At 42.7% G+C, this 14,786-nt stretch overlaps 1 protein-coding gene across 1 annotated transcript in view; it reads left to right on the forward strand.

Annotated features, from left to right (window-relative positions):
• Vwa8 (von Willebrand factor A domain containing 8) overlaps positions 1 to 14,786 on the forward strand; it is a 360,138-nt gene that overhangs the window by 248,784 nt on the left and 96,568 nt on the right. Inside the window, exons 30-35 of the mRNA XM_021181216.3 lie at positions 6,450 to 6,560; positions 7,722 to 7,786; positions 8,197 to 8,322; positions 9,693 to 9,802; positions 10,410 to 10,564; positions 12,217 to 12,412. Of these exons, the coding sequence (XP_021036875.1) occupies positions 6,450 to 6,560; positions 7,722 to 7,786; positions 8,197 to 8,322; positions 9,693 to 9,802; positions 10,410 to 10,564; positions 12,217 to 12,412 (763 nt within the window). The remainder of the gene's footprint in view (positions 1 to 6,449; positions 6,561 to 7,721; positions 7,787 to 8,196; positions 8,323 to 9,692; positions 9,803 to 10,409; positions 10,565 to 12,216; positions 12,413 to 14,786) is intronic.

The following is a 14,786-nucleotide window of genomic DNA, read 5'->3' on the forward strand; positions in this document are numbered from 1 at the left end:
TCGTGCTGTCGCAATAACGCAGAGCACAAACGTGGGCTACTGTCTTCTCACTGTGGAGACTTGAACACACTTTGCAAGTCTGGAAGCAGGCCACCAGTCAGTTTTCTACCTTACCACATGGACAGTTAAGAAACTGTCAGTCTCTTTAAAGAGATAGACAGAAAACTAGGAAACCAACAAATAAATACACCTCCTCCAGGTGGTGTAGAAGCGGGGTGACCTCAGAGAGCGTGGCGGGGATAAAGTAGGTCAGGAGGGTAATTGAACTCAGAGTGCCACGTTATCTCCTCCGAGGAGATAACATTTTATCTGAGATCTAAATGACATTCTCAGGAGATAACCACAGAAATCCCGAGTGTGATGCGCTGGGGTCCTTCTGTGTCAGTGATGCTCAGCCTCTAGCCATCGTGGTTATAGATTAGTCAGCTAAGGTCTCACTGATGAAAAGTGCAGGTGCCCAGCTAGTGACCAGCTGGAAGTAATTCCAAACAGATGACGCAGAGCAGAAGATGGGCTATGCTTCACTTAGTGCAAATTCTTAAGGTCTCATTAATCTGTACTATAGCAATAGCAAGTAGTCTGGCTTTGGGTGCCTATTTTCTGCCTAACATCTAGCAGGTGTTGCACGGAGCATAGCACTGATTTTACATTTCCCGTGCCTGCTGCTAGGAATACAGCAGGAAAGAGCAAAGATGGCTCCACGGTCAGGAGCACTTACTGTTCCTGCAGAGGACCCGGTTCTCTGATACCACAGCTCACTATTGCCTGTAACTCTTGTTCCAGGAGATCCAGTATCCTCTCCTGACCTCTACGGACTATGACACATGAACATTATACACATAAACTTGTGCAAGTGCACACATACATACCCATAAAAGCAATAAATAAATAAATAAATAAATAGTTTTTTTTTTAAAGAGATAGCAGTTGTTTTTATTCTCAGTTTATAATCTGGTCCAGGATAGACAAGAAGAGATATAACCACTAGTTAAATTCCGCCTTGGCCTGAAGTGTGACATGTGAGAGAGTGGATACAACGTAAAATAAGGCCACTGGAATGGCCTGAGTGGCTGATGGTGGCCAACAGGAATGGAAACCTAGACAAAGAGTGTAGGCACAGGGAATGATAGGCTCTGAACCCCAGAGGCTAGAACATTCCCTCCTCCTTTTTGAAGGTTGAAGCAGGGGGGGGGGGCAGTGAGAAAAGGTGAAGTAGAACCGTTATTCAGTGAGCAGGAGTAGAGGTGAGGGAGAGGAGGCTGTGGGTAGCAGACTGCTCAGAGTCTTGCATGCATTGGAAGGTTCTGGGCCCTGAGAGTAAGAGGAGAGTGTCAGAAAGGGGTCTCTTCATTTACTCTGTGTTATCAGGGAGTAGTAATGAGGCAGAATGAAGGGGCCAGTTCAGACCTTTTCACAGTGAGCCCTCCAAAAAATATTGATAGACTGGAGGCGGGTGAAGGTTATAAGTGATTGACCCTAGGTGCATTTTGACGGGATAGCTGGCAGGACTTCCTAACAGAACAGGCATGTGGAGTGAGTTCCAGGACAGCCCCCAGAGCATCTCAGTGAGACCCTACCTCAAACAAATGGACAGAAAGCATGAAGTCCTGAGTTCAGATCCTTATCCCACATCAGAGCTTTACACCCAGGGGAACCCACCGGAGAAAGCACCTGTCAGGGGAATTTAAATTTAATAAGCTAACCAGATTTGGATGAGACTCAGAAGTGGAAGTATTTATTCAAACAGTTCCCCCAGATTTTCAGCTTGTCACATTAACAGAAATTTACACATACAAATTCTGTAAAACTATTAGTTTTTAGATGCTCAGCTCCTGTTTTATTTCACAAAAGACCCAATTGTTTGGCAACATTGTGGACTAATTTTTTGTAGACTAATTGTTTTGTTCAGTGATTTCCATCAAGGAAATAAGGTTTTCATTGTAGAGCTGTACTTGACTGGCACAGCCTGTGCCTGGCCGGAGGCATTCTCAGACCCTGTCTGACTTGTGCATCCTGGGTGACATCTGAGGTATCTTTCCGCTGCCTCTCCTCTCCCTCCTCACAGAGGTTGTTCCAGTTGACTGTTTTAGAAAATGGTGCAGTCAGGCTGAGCCTTGGTGATGCACACCTTTAATCCCAGCACACGAGAGGTAGAGGCAGGTGGATCTCTGATTTTGAGGCCAGCCTGGTCTGCAGAGCAAGCTCCAAGACAGCCAGGGCTACACAGAGAAACTCAGTCTGGGGTCAGGATGGGGGTGGGGTGGGGCAAATGGAGCAGTTTAACTAGTGGTATAAAAATGTGGGCTGCCCTAGAATCCTTCTTCCTGATTCTGGAAGAACTGAAGGCAGAGTTGAAAGGGACACAGTGCAGCCACAAATAAATCCGTCCCTTGTCATTTTAAAATAAAGTTTTGCTGTAGATGCATCCTCCTGGTTAGTTGGAAAGTTGTTCAAAAATTCCTTGCTAAAATAAAATCTTAAGTGAGGACAGGAAAACTAAAAATAACGGCCTTGCCCTGCCCCTGTTCCCAAGGGTTCCTTCAGTCCATCTGCTTAGCCTTTAGTGTTTCAGACTTGGGCATGGAGGTCATCCAAAGGTCACTCTTCTCCCAGTCCGATACAAACACAAGAAAATGGCTCAGTTGCTCCTCTACCCTGCCCCCAGCTCAAGCAGTGCCAAAGCCACAGTTTCTTGTACTCATGTGTGACGTGAGTTTCTATTTTTAAGCACAGGCAGAATATATCATTAGTCATTTACAGAAGGAACCCATTAACATCTAAAAGGATGGAGCCACAGAGTTCCTTCAGGCTGCCAAGTGTTGGTGGAAGCCATTCTCAGCCCACGGGGCAGTGCACTTTGGCTGTGGACACATGTGCTAGGAAATAAAAGTGTGTGTGTGTGTGTGTCTCTGTGTGTGTGTGTGTGTGTCTGTGTCTGTGTGTGTCTCTGTGTGTGTGTGTGTGTGTGTGTGTGTCTGTGTCTGTGTCTGTGTGTGTCTCTGTGTGTGTGTGTGTGTGTGTGTGTCTCTGTGTGTGTGTGTGTGTCTGTGTCTGTGTGTGTCTGTGTCTGTGTGTGTCTGTGTGTGTGTCTGTGTGTGTGTGTGTGTGTGTGTGTGTGTGTGTGTGTGTGTGTCACTTAGCAGGATGGTGCTCGGGTCATGTATGCCCAGTTAGGAGGATGTAGGTTTTTGAACCTAGAAGAGGAAGGGAAATGGGAATGACAGTGAATTCTCTGTGTAATCGTCTGCTCGGTCCTTACTTCTAAGGGGGAACACTTTACTCTAGGACCTCCTTTAGCAGCAGATGGCTTAAGAGCTAAGGATTTATGACGGAGTTGTAAGTATTTATCATGCAAGAAACATTTTCTCTATTAAAAGCTACTCAAAAAGAATTTAACCTAGAACAAAGACCTGGTAAATTTTTAACTTGCTTTTATGCTTTCTTTTTCAATTATCTTTCATGTGTATGTATGTGTCAAGGCCACAGGATGATGTCTACTGTCCCTATGGGCCTCACTCTGCCTTACACAGTGAAGCGGCTCTCTCACATGAACCCAGAGCACACAGGCTCATCTGGTCTAGCTCACTAGATGGCCTGGCAAATCCCAGTTCTACCTCAAAAATGCTGGAAGTCCAGGTAGCCACCATGCTAGGCTTTTATGGCTTTTATGATTCTGGGGACCCAAGCTCTGCTCCTTGTGCTTGCTGATCAAACACTGTTCCCACAGACTTGTCTCCTCTGCCCTTGTTTTTATAATTGTACAAGGAAAAGCTTCTTGCTCTCACCACCATTTTAGAAATATTCAAATACCAGTAAACAAGACTTCCTGGGCTAGATGTTATTCTAAAGAGTATGTCTACTGTAAGTTCTTAACAGAGAGTCAAAAAACGATGCAACTTTAGGTGTGTCAAGGTCTCATCGTAAATAGAATAAAAGAGAGTTTGTTCTGTAGCCATTAGAAGTGATCATGGCCCCAGGGAACACGGGTTTATGTTTCCCCAAATTCTATGTCCAATGTGGAAGCGGGTTCGTGAAATTTTTAGAGTTTTACAGAGCAAAGAAAGTCATGAATCAGATCAAGTTTAAAAACCAGCTTCTTCGAAATCTTTGAAGATATTTAATCTTTTCTAGCTTTCTCTATTTTAAATCCCTATTGCATATGTCCCAGTTCATAAGTTCAATTTTTTTTTTTTTTTTTTTTTTTTTTTTTTTTTTTTGGTTTTTTGAGACAGGGTTTCTCTGTGTAGCCCTGGCTGTCCTGGCACTCACTCTGTAGACCAGGCTGGCCTCGAACTCAGAAATCCGCCTGCCTCTGCCTGCCGAGTGCTGGGATTAAAGGCGTGAGCCACCACGCCCGGCTCATAAGTTCAATATTTAGGTTTATTTCCTTTCTTGAAAAAAATTCCTGAGAGATTGTTACTGCACTGTGAGGCCATTAGGATGGGTCCCAGGACTGGGTTCTCCTCCTCCTCCAACTTACAGTAAGGGAGCAGGGAAGGCAAGGTCGCAGCACTCAGGCAAGTTTCACTGAAAGCCAAGGCTTTGTGTGTACATGCACACAAAGCAGAGCACCAGAGAGGACAGGATCCTGCCCCAGGAAGAGGAGGGTCCTGGAGATGAGTTCACGTCTACTGAGAGGTGAGGGATTGTGTATAGTCCTTCAGAACTGACTGCTCATGCTATCGCAGGTGAAACTGGATGATAAAAAGCCACATACTCTATGTTGGCATATGACTATGTGATACAATACTAGTTAGTGCCTGGGTTTCTCTGTAAATGAATCCCTTTGCCAAACACAGTTCAGACTTGCTCACTATTGACAGGAGTGGAACAGGAAATGGATTTTTTCCCAGCTTGAGAGCATGTTTAGTGGATTTAGGGCAGCAGTGTAGGAAGCAGGAGGTGGAGGCCAGTGTCACCTGACCAGACTATATGCCACTTCAGAGCAATAATGTTGGCATGATCTGAACCAGCCAGGAGGAGGTTGAGTGATTAGAGGCTTGGGATTCTTAGTTGAACTGAAGACTTCATTTGGGCACCAGAAACGTTAACAAGTAATCTCACACCTTGAGCCACAAACTTCCCTTAAAGTATGCTTTACTCCAGCGTGACACACAAACACAAATTCTGTTTGGGGTTATGGTTTAAGACGTGAACAGAAACATGATGAGGTTTGTTTAATGGCATACTGTACTGGAACGCTGAAGAACTGCAGCAGATGTAAATTCCAAGTCTTGTTATTTTTTAAGATTGTGAAATTATCAAAATGCATATGAATCAAGTTTTAATACACTGTCTGGGTGGATGAGGCTGTCCATTGCACCATTTCTTTCTTTGGGTTCTCAGGCATGGTTCCGACAGTGTAAGAACTCTGTAACATTTAACATTGAATAAACAGTAAACCTATGGAAAAAAAAAAAAAAGGCACATAAGCTTATTGGTTCCCACCACAGGAACCTCCAGTGTGAGATTTGAGAGTTCCTTACTCAGAATAGCTTCCTTCAGAGGGGAAAACAAAAACAAAAACAAAACTACCAAGCCTTTGTCACACAGAGGGAGGAGAATCCAGAAGGGGGCATCTTAAATGTTTAAATAAAAAGGACCTGAGTCTTCTCAGCGCCTCTTTCCAGTCTCTCTGCCCGCCAGGGATCGGCCCGACGGCTGGTCCCCCAGTTGCACAGCTCTGAGTGATGCCGTGATGCCACCGAAGCCTCGTTTGTGTGTTAGTGTAGCAACAGTAATGGAAGTTCCATGGGCAACAGGGCAGAGGCAGCCATATACCACTGCTCCCTACGCTGAAGATCTCCACTCAGATAATCCCACATCCTCGACTTCCCCATAGAAAAGAATTTCAAGCCAGGCCAATATTAAACAAAGCTGGTGGAGGGGCGTGTTCTTGTTATTGGGGGTAGTTTATTATTGGGAGTGGCAGATTTGTTTTGTTTTAAAATTTGTGTGTGTGTGTGTGTGTGTGTGTGAGAGAGAGAGAGAGAGAGAGCGTTTTCCTGCATGTAGGTATGTACATTACATGTGTGCTTGGTTGGGTACCGGATCCCCTGTAACTGGAGTCACAGGCTGTGGTCCACCATGAGGTCCTCTGTGAGAGCATCCAGTGTTCTCTCCAGCCCCGAGTGTGATCTTCACTTCCTGACTATAATAAACTGAAGTATAGAGCAGCCACCTTTGATTTTAAAACAACCTTCAAAAGGAAAGGTTACATAATTACCTAACTAGAAAGTCCTCAGTAAATAATTCAACTGTATTCTGTGTGAGGATTAGTGAGGGTTCTCATGATTTCTTACATTGCAATGATACATTTCTTATCATTGTGTTTCCTCTGGCTTATCATAGTAACCTTCCCTCCCAGGTTCCTAGTCACTGCTGTTTTGGTGGTGGTGGTGGTGGTGGTGGTGGTGTCTTCAATTTCATACTGTTTTCTTCATTTCCAGAGTAATGCCGTCCTCTTACTCGACACTACTGGCAGTGCCATTCGCCGTCTCGTCCTTCCCACAGAAGAGTTTACATCTAAGAAGTCTTCATGGTGGAGCAAGGAGGAAGGTGTAAGGAATACCAGATTTGCCTAGCAAACTGATGGCCAGGGATTTTCCCAACTGCAAAGATGGATGCCTGTCTGTCCCTCCCAGTGCCAAACAACAACAGAAACTAGAAGCCACAGAAGGGTTATTAAGCAATTTTAGATTTTGACATGGGAAAACTGTGTAGTTAGATGCACGTTAACTAGCAGGAGGTTCCTTTAGTACCCAGCATATTAGTGTGAAGATTGCCAGGACTGGACGGTGAAGGAACATTAGAGCTTTTTGAGTGTGATATTCATAGCAAATTCTTAGTCATGCAATCAACTTAATTATTTTCCAATTACATAGTTATATTTTGGATTTATATGTTAAGATCTTAAGTACAGCAACTGACTTGCCTCTATCAAATACATGTGTCAATTTATTAACTAAATTAAACAAATTAAACATGTAGCCTCACTCAAGGAAAATTGTTTCTTCTTTTAAATATAAATAAAGCTTGTCCAGTGCTTTGCAAATAAGCATCAATAGTTCATAAAATACTGAAGAAATATTTTTAAGTGTCATAATTGAATTAAGAGCTAAGAAACAAAGTATTTCCTGTATGCTTATATTATGATATAAACTCCACAATTAACCAGTAAATAGTAGCTTTTTTAACCAGTATTTTGCACTTTTTTAAAGATTTGTTTTCATATGTTGGGTGTTTTGCCTACATGTGTATCTGTGCATAATGTAAGTGCCTGGTGCAGAGGCAGAAGAGAATGTTGGATCCCCAGGAACTGGAGTTACAGATGGCTATGAGCCAACATATAGGGGGTGGGAACTGAACCTAGATCCTTTGTAAGAGTAGCAGGTGCTCCTAACTGCTGAGCCATTTCTCCAGCCCCATTTGGTACTATTTAAAATTTATTCTGAAGAGATTTTAGTAGCTCAATGATAGACTGCTTACCTCCCAAGCACAAGGCCCCAGGTCAAAGCCTCAGTACTCAGAACAGAACCCCAAAATGCCTAGAGAGCTTTAATGTATAGCACGCAGTATGTTTTAAAATATAGGTTAATGTATGTTCCCCTGAAAGTCTTAGCATGGCTAAGTGCTTCCCTGCCAGTGGCTTGCGTCATGCATTGCAGGAGTAGTTAAGAGATTATTCATGTGAATATTTGCCTTGTTCTGTTTTTCTTTAGGAAACTTATAGAATGTGTAAAGAATTCTCACACAAAAACTGGGTAGTATTCTACAAACAAACAGGGTAAGCTCTTCACTGTATAAGATTTTAAGCTGGAATTCTTATTTTGTTCATTCTGTTACCTGATATAATTATATTTGCTTAGTATAAGACAAACAAAAATAATAAAATTTTATTCTGAAAATAACTCTTCGAAAATCATAGATCGCTGAGAAACAGGCATAAGAAGTGATACGGTGATTTATTTAACACAGCCCTGGCTACACAGCAGGTGTCACTTCCTGTTAATTTCTCTCATACCTACCCTGACATATTGAGAATTTTGTACACCCGTGTTCTAAAATACCCTGTTCCTTTATTATTACTTAATTTTTTAAAAATGTGCATCTTTGGGCTGTATATTATATTGTAACATGATTACATTCACATTATCCTCATCACGTCCTTTCAGATATAATTTTCTTCTTTTTCAGGAATAGCTTGACTGTCCTGGATGTCTTAGAAGGACTAGCTCACACCATCTCACTTCCCATCAACCTCAGGACAGTTTTCCTTGTGGCAGAGGACAAATGGCTTCTTGTGGAAAACGAAACAAATCAGTGGGTAAACCCAAGGGTGTACTGTCTCGTGAAGGATGCAGAGGCCCAGCCTCATCTCCCATGGCTCTCCCTTCTCATTTGCGTTTCTGTGTTGGTCAGCCTTTCTAAGTGAAGTCTAGAAGAACACAGGGAGGAAAAGTTAAAGTGGTACTCTGTGTCTCTTCTCAGAGTATGACATGGAAATGAACAATAAAAAAGTGATGACTCATGAATGACCCACTTGTGTTTGGGTTTTCCCACTAGCACACTGAGTGTTCACTGTGTTCTTGCCAAACTCGAGCTGCCACAAAGCACACTCTCATCCTCTCTCCTGAGAGGCAAGGCCTCCTCCATCCTAGAGATGTTGCCTTTTTGTCACCAGTCCCACTCAGACACCCCTCCTTCCATCTTGTATGCTTACCGGGTCTAGCTATGGTGATGTCTGTGGACCCCACACTTCCTAGGCAGGTAGTATTCTGTACCTGCCTAACAAAGAGTGCATGGTGGGTTTCAAGTTTGTCTTCCTTATATGCTGTGTTCACTAGCTAAGTACAGACTCTTTCTGCTGACAAGCGAAGTGCCTTCTAGAAAACAGTATCTGGCTACGGATAGATCTATGTTTTAGAAATCTTTTTGAAATTATTTATTTACATTATGTATGTAAGTACACTGTCACTCTCTTCAGGCACACCAGAAGAGGGCATCAGATCCCATTATAGATGGTTGTGAGCCACCATGTGGTTGCTGGGAATTGAACTCAGTACCTCTGGAAGAACAGCCAGTGCTCTTAACCACTGAACCATCATCACTCTAAGCCCCTGTTTTAGAAATCTTAAAAGCAAATAAAAATGTGGGCAGTTATAGTCACAAGCACTTCTATTTCTCAGCTGGTCACAAATCTAAGGTCATATTCTCTTGTGCTACCTGATCCAACACTTATATCCAGATGGAGCTCCATTTCTGGGCATGGCAGTGCATGCCTGAAATCCTAGCACTCAACATGGAGGCCTGAAATCACGAGGTCATGGCCAGCCTGAACTAGTAATTGATTCCAATACCAATACCCTGTCTGATAAAAACATCCACAAGAACAACAACAAAGAGAGGGGGGCTCAATGGTAGTAAGGGTGGGCCCCATTATAACTCTGCCTGTCTTGTATAGGAATTTTTTTTAATTTGTCTTTACTATGTTATTATTTGGTATTTCTCTTTACAGTATTGTTGAAAAGGATTTTGGTAATTTGTGATGAAGTGTTTAAGGTACAAATTATGCTTAGGGGCTTTGAGAGGAAAAAAATTAATTTTTCTTGGTCTATCCTAATGATTGTTAGAAAAAAAACATTTAACATAAACTAGATTTAAATTAAGTTAGGCTTCTTGTTTGTTTACAGGAAGTATCTTTTGACTAAGCCTGCACACATTGGTTCTGAGGACACGGGGGCCTGTCAGTTGTATATGTTGAAAGAAGAGCTGCCTAGCACAGGATTTGGGGTCACACAAGGTAAATACTGTGTTCCCTGTGCTTGCTGCTGTGTGTGCACATGCTTATACATACACTGCCCTCCAGGCTGATGGGAGAACAGGAACATCAGCCTGTGTGATGCTTCCACCAAACCCAACAGCTTAGAAGTAGGAAATCAGGCTCTTCCACCTACAACCCTTCATCAGGAAGCCACGCTTTGAACTCTGTGTGAGATTTGTTTAACTGTGGAATGGCTTGTTTGTCTGTTCCATTTTTCACTTACCATTGTTAGGTCCCAAGTCTAGCCTGGGTTAGCATCTTTCCTCCTACCGACTGCTATCTTATCAGAACTTCTGCCCCATTCATCACAGTTTGCCAACCCTGGCTAGGGTCCTTGATCCAGGACAGTTACTGCTGCCAAATGTTGGGTTGCATAAGTGCTGGGACTCCCTTTGGAAAGACGCTTTGATGATTAAAACCATTTTCCCAGACAAAAGCTGGCAGGTGTAGTTTAAAATATTTAAAAAATGAAACTTGTTGTTTGAGTTATTGAGAATGAAATCTTGCAAAAAAAAAACCCAACAATAATAATTGCTGGAATGTATTAGGATTATATCATGTCTAAGATGTATCTGACATTTTTCAGAAACAGAGTTCTGTATACCTCATAAAGTGTCAAGTGATCAGCTGTCATCTGAAAACCTAACCTCAGCTGTGGGCCAGAAGATTGCCTCTCCTAACCGTATCCTCTCGGATGAAAATAGTCACGCTACCATAGTTGTTGGCTTCCCGGACCTCATGGTAAACACCAACCTGTGAAACTGAGTGAACTTAGTGAGTGTTTCTCCTCAGAGCAGCCCAGCATGTCTCGGCCTGTCTGAAGAAGAGTCACTGAGAGTAATGTTCTGGTTAACACTTCCAGTCAAGGCTGCATTTGAAATCAGCCACCAAAACTCTGTTCTATGTATATAGCTTCAGTACTGTAAAAATAGCGTTTGAACTGTGATGTGATAGAATTTAGTAAGGAAAAAAATTTTTTCCTCCTCTGGGAGTTTGTGTGACACAGCACTTGACATACTAATGGTGACTTTCTTACCACACCATCCTAATTGTGTGCTTATGGACTGACAAGAGGAGCAAACTGAAACTGATCAACGTGCCATGTTTTCTAGGACTTATATAGTGATTCTTAAATGACTTTAAGTAAAAGTGGTCCTCATCTTCCCCTGATGGATATGTAGGGGATGGAAAAGAAAGATTATTCCAGGACAAGTAGCAATCTGATAGTCTAAGATGTAGCCCTGTACATTGTGATTAAACATTCAATTTAAATAATTCCCTTTGTCACTGCAAGGTGAGCTGATAGGATCAGTTCAAGATAAAAATAGGGTTCCACTTATGCCCCAATCTCACATGCTTAGAAATTTTAGTTTAATTAACAGATAGGAGAGTCCTTAGGGATCGAAAACATTTGAAATCCAGAACCGAATAGATAACATGTGCCTTAGACCTTTGACGGGAGCTTTACTAACTGTCAAGTAACAGCCTTTGCTCCCACATTCTGTGACTCACAATGCAGAGTGCTGTCGCAGCAGTGTCTGCAGCAGCCCGGATGGAATGATGGAGCTGCGCTGATGAGCTCGCCACCGCCGCCCTTACTGCTTAGGTAGAAAAATAATAGAGCTTTTCTGTGGAAATGGGACTGTCTAAAAAGTGATCTCACCGCTTTACTCTGGCTGAAGATATCCGGGTTAAAATATAGTGCTGCCATGAAAAAGGTCGAAGGCAAAAGCTGTGTCTAGGCTACTGCTTATGTTAACCCTTTAGAACCCTTCATAGGCCACACGGTTAGTAACCTCATTAAAGCCATCCTCTAAATGATTGGTACCCACCATGGAGGAGACGCCCAGTTTAAAATTTAAAAGAAAGTCAGCATTCAAAGCAAGCACGCTTCTGAGGCCCACCCAGCACAGCAGTGACATACTGTGCTGCTCTCAGCCCATCCCAATAGCTCTTTCTCATACAGTAATGCCACAGAGCTTTACACATGGAGAAACAGGAAAAGATCCTCCCTCCCACAGAGACTGTAATGCCAGACCTAGAGCCTCAGCTCAGGTGTGATTAACCCCTAGCCTGTATCCTTTACCACGCTGCCTCCTGCGTGTATGCGAATTTCTTTGTATTTCTTCATAAGGTTGTACAAAGGGACATGTCATTCCTTATTAGCTCTTTATGCAGTTTTCAAAATCGATAAATTATTATAAACTTACAGAGTTGTCTTACCCTAATCTGCAAGAAATGTCATTATCAGTGATGACAATTCTTAAATTTATGCGTTGGCACTAGCTTAAGGGGCAAAGTACTCTAAGCATTGTGATGAGTGTAATAGGTGTGTGATTTTAGCACCCTTTCTCCTTTTCCTTATCTTCTCTTTTTATTTATTTATTTTTCAGTCACCCAGTGAAGTTTATTCATGGAAGAGGTCTTCATCTTTGAGACAACCAAGTGTTTCCAGCATGACAATGTATACAGGGAAGCGGACAAATGTCACCCCAAGGCACAACAACTGTGTGACTCTCACACATACTAATCAGGTGGTGAGGATTCTGCCCCCAGGAGAAGTCCCTCTGAAAGACATCTACCCAAAAGGTGCGGAACCATTTCAGCTTGCCAAGACGGTTGAAGGCAGCTTGCTTTTGTGGGGAGATGTTTAGTTTTTCATTGTCATTTTCTGTTTACACATATAAACCACCCTGACTGTTAAAGTAGCTAAAAACACCTCTGTGTGTGGCAAGTCTGTGGACACCTCCACACCGTCGCTTCTTGTGGGCTCTGCAGTGTTTATCTTTGCTCACACTGTACCTGTATGTACCCTGACTTACTTAGAACTCGGCTTCTGAGAACTTGCAAGAGGAGAGTTTGTGTGTGGCTTGCTTTATCCGCCAGCCTCAATCACCTCATGTTGATGACTGCGTACTAAGTGCAGTATTGATCATTTTTGTGTCCACCCATTCATCTTCAAACCCTCACGCCATTATTAGCTTGCTTTTCATTTAACTTGTGTTGAACCTTGGGGTAGGAAGAGAAGGTAAATTATCTGGGGTCACCTACCAGTGACCCGAGGGGTGCAGATCTGTGCCAAGCTCTCCCACAACCAACTCGAGAACTCTCCTTCCATATCACACTGGCATTCAGCATAGCCACTATAAGACCCGTCATTTGCAAGGCGATAGTGCTGTTATCCTGGACTTTATGTGTTTGGCTTGTTAGTGTGGTTGTTAACCCACTCTGAACTCCCCACTGGCTGTAGGCGCTTCTCACTACCATCCGCTGACATGTTCTGAATTTCTGAAAGAAAGACACACATACACAGCTTTCTATTCTAAATACCTTAAACAGCTTAATGGTGGGCACTCCCAAACCTCCCCATGGCTAGCACACTCTCCTCTCCAATATTCCTGAATTATTACTTTCTAAAATCTATATTCCATCTCTGCTACCCCAGACCCAATCAGAGGAGTGGCCCTGCCTCTGTCTCCCTGCCCAGCCGACAACTTTATTTCTTAGTCAGAGCCAACTGGGGGCAGGGACCCTCAGCGCAGACATAAGGGTTCCATTGGTGTGGGGAGCTGAATTAACTCAAATAGCATTAGAACCAGTCCACACCATAATGCTAAATGTGTTATAACCATTACTGAGTTGAAAGACTCTGTGTTTAAATGAGTATACTAAGAATTTGTTCTTTCCACACTGAAACTCATGGAAAATAATCAATATTGCCTTAAAATACTTTGCATGATAAAAGCAGCTGAACGATGTGGCAGCTGCAGTACATCACAGCATTACTATAGTAGATATATACTATACATACAAATAACATACATATATAATATAGTGCATGTATATATAATGTAGTATGTGTGTATATATGTGTGTACATATATACACATACACAATTAAGGTGCTCTATAAACACAGGAGCAGCTTATGGCCCAGTTGATGATAATTAAGTGATTCCTGAAATATGTGTGGAAGTTAATGAAATGAAGGAATTATGACAGGAAAGGGAGCCAAGTGACAAGTGTGGGGACTTGGTAGACACTTCCCATCACAGCACAGTGCCCTTCTATCCACCCAGACACGGGAATCCCCTTGGTCCCCCTCCTCATCACTCATGTCCACCCTCCTTCATCCATCTTGTCCCTGTGATACAGCTCAGGAGTGCTTGTTTCATTAGATGCTATTGCCAGCATCCCATCCGGACACACGCAGGTGCTGGCATGGCCATCAGAATTCCTTCTTCCATCTTTGCTTTTGTGTGTGTGTGTGTGTGTGTGTGTGTGTGTGTGTGTGTGTGTGTGTGTGATAGTTTGAACATTCACATTTCTTCTGATTAAACACAGTACATTTCACTGTTTTTACTATATTAGTTTTTTACAATTGATGATTACACACATACATAAAGACTGTTACTGGAAAACATCATTCAATGAAACGTTTTACGATAGCACATGTCACTTTAAACCCGTGAATGCAGAGGGAAGGACCTCAATCCTAGTGGCCAGCAGAAATGCATCATTACATTTCCAAAAGAAGTGACTTTTGTAAAGGAACTTCCTTTGCCTCTGCAGACTCTCTTGGTTGTTTTCCCTGACAGTTTTTATTCCTGCCCTAACCTTGGCCCTGTCCATATAAACACTCCACTGTTCATGGGAACTCAGTGATAAACACTGCGGCAATGACTTCCCTTTAACGGTGAGTCGACTAATCCCTAAATACAGTTTGTACCTATCTTTGAAATCCACCTGGGCTGTAACCATGGTGGGAATACACTAAGCCTCCATCTTCCTAAGTATGGGCACATTTAAAATGGCAGGATAAAGCTAAGCTTGGAGAGAAACCTGGCAGCAGATACACTTCCTTAATTTATCCACAAATTCCACTCAAGGATACCCATAAGGCCCTTTCTGTAAATACTTTAGTCTCCTGGTTTATTTTTAGATCCATAAGCTTTACTCTTGAC

The sequence above is a fragment of the Mus caroli genome, unplaced genomic scaffold (genome assembly GCF_978045245.1).
Source record: "Mus caroli unplaced genomic scaffold, Mus_caroli_1 scaffold_12, whole genome shotgun sequence".
Classification (NCBI taxonomy): Eukaryota; Metazoa; Chordata; class Mammalia; order Rodentia; family Muridae; genus Mus; species Mus caroli.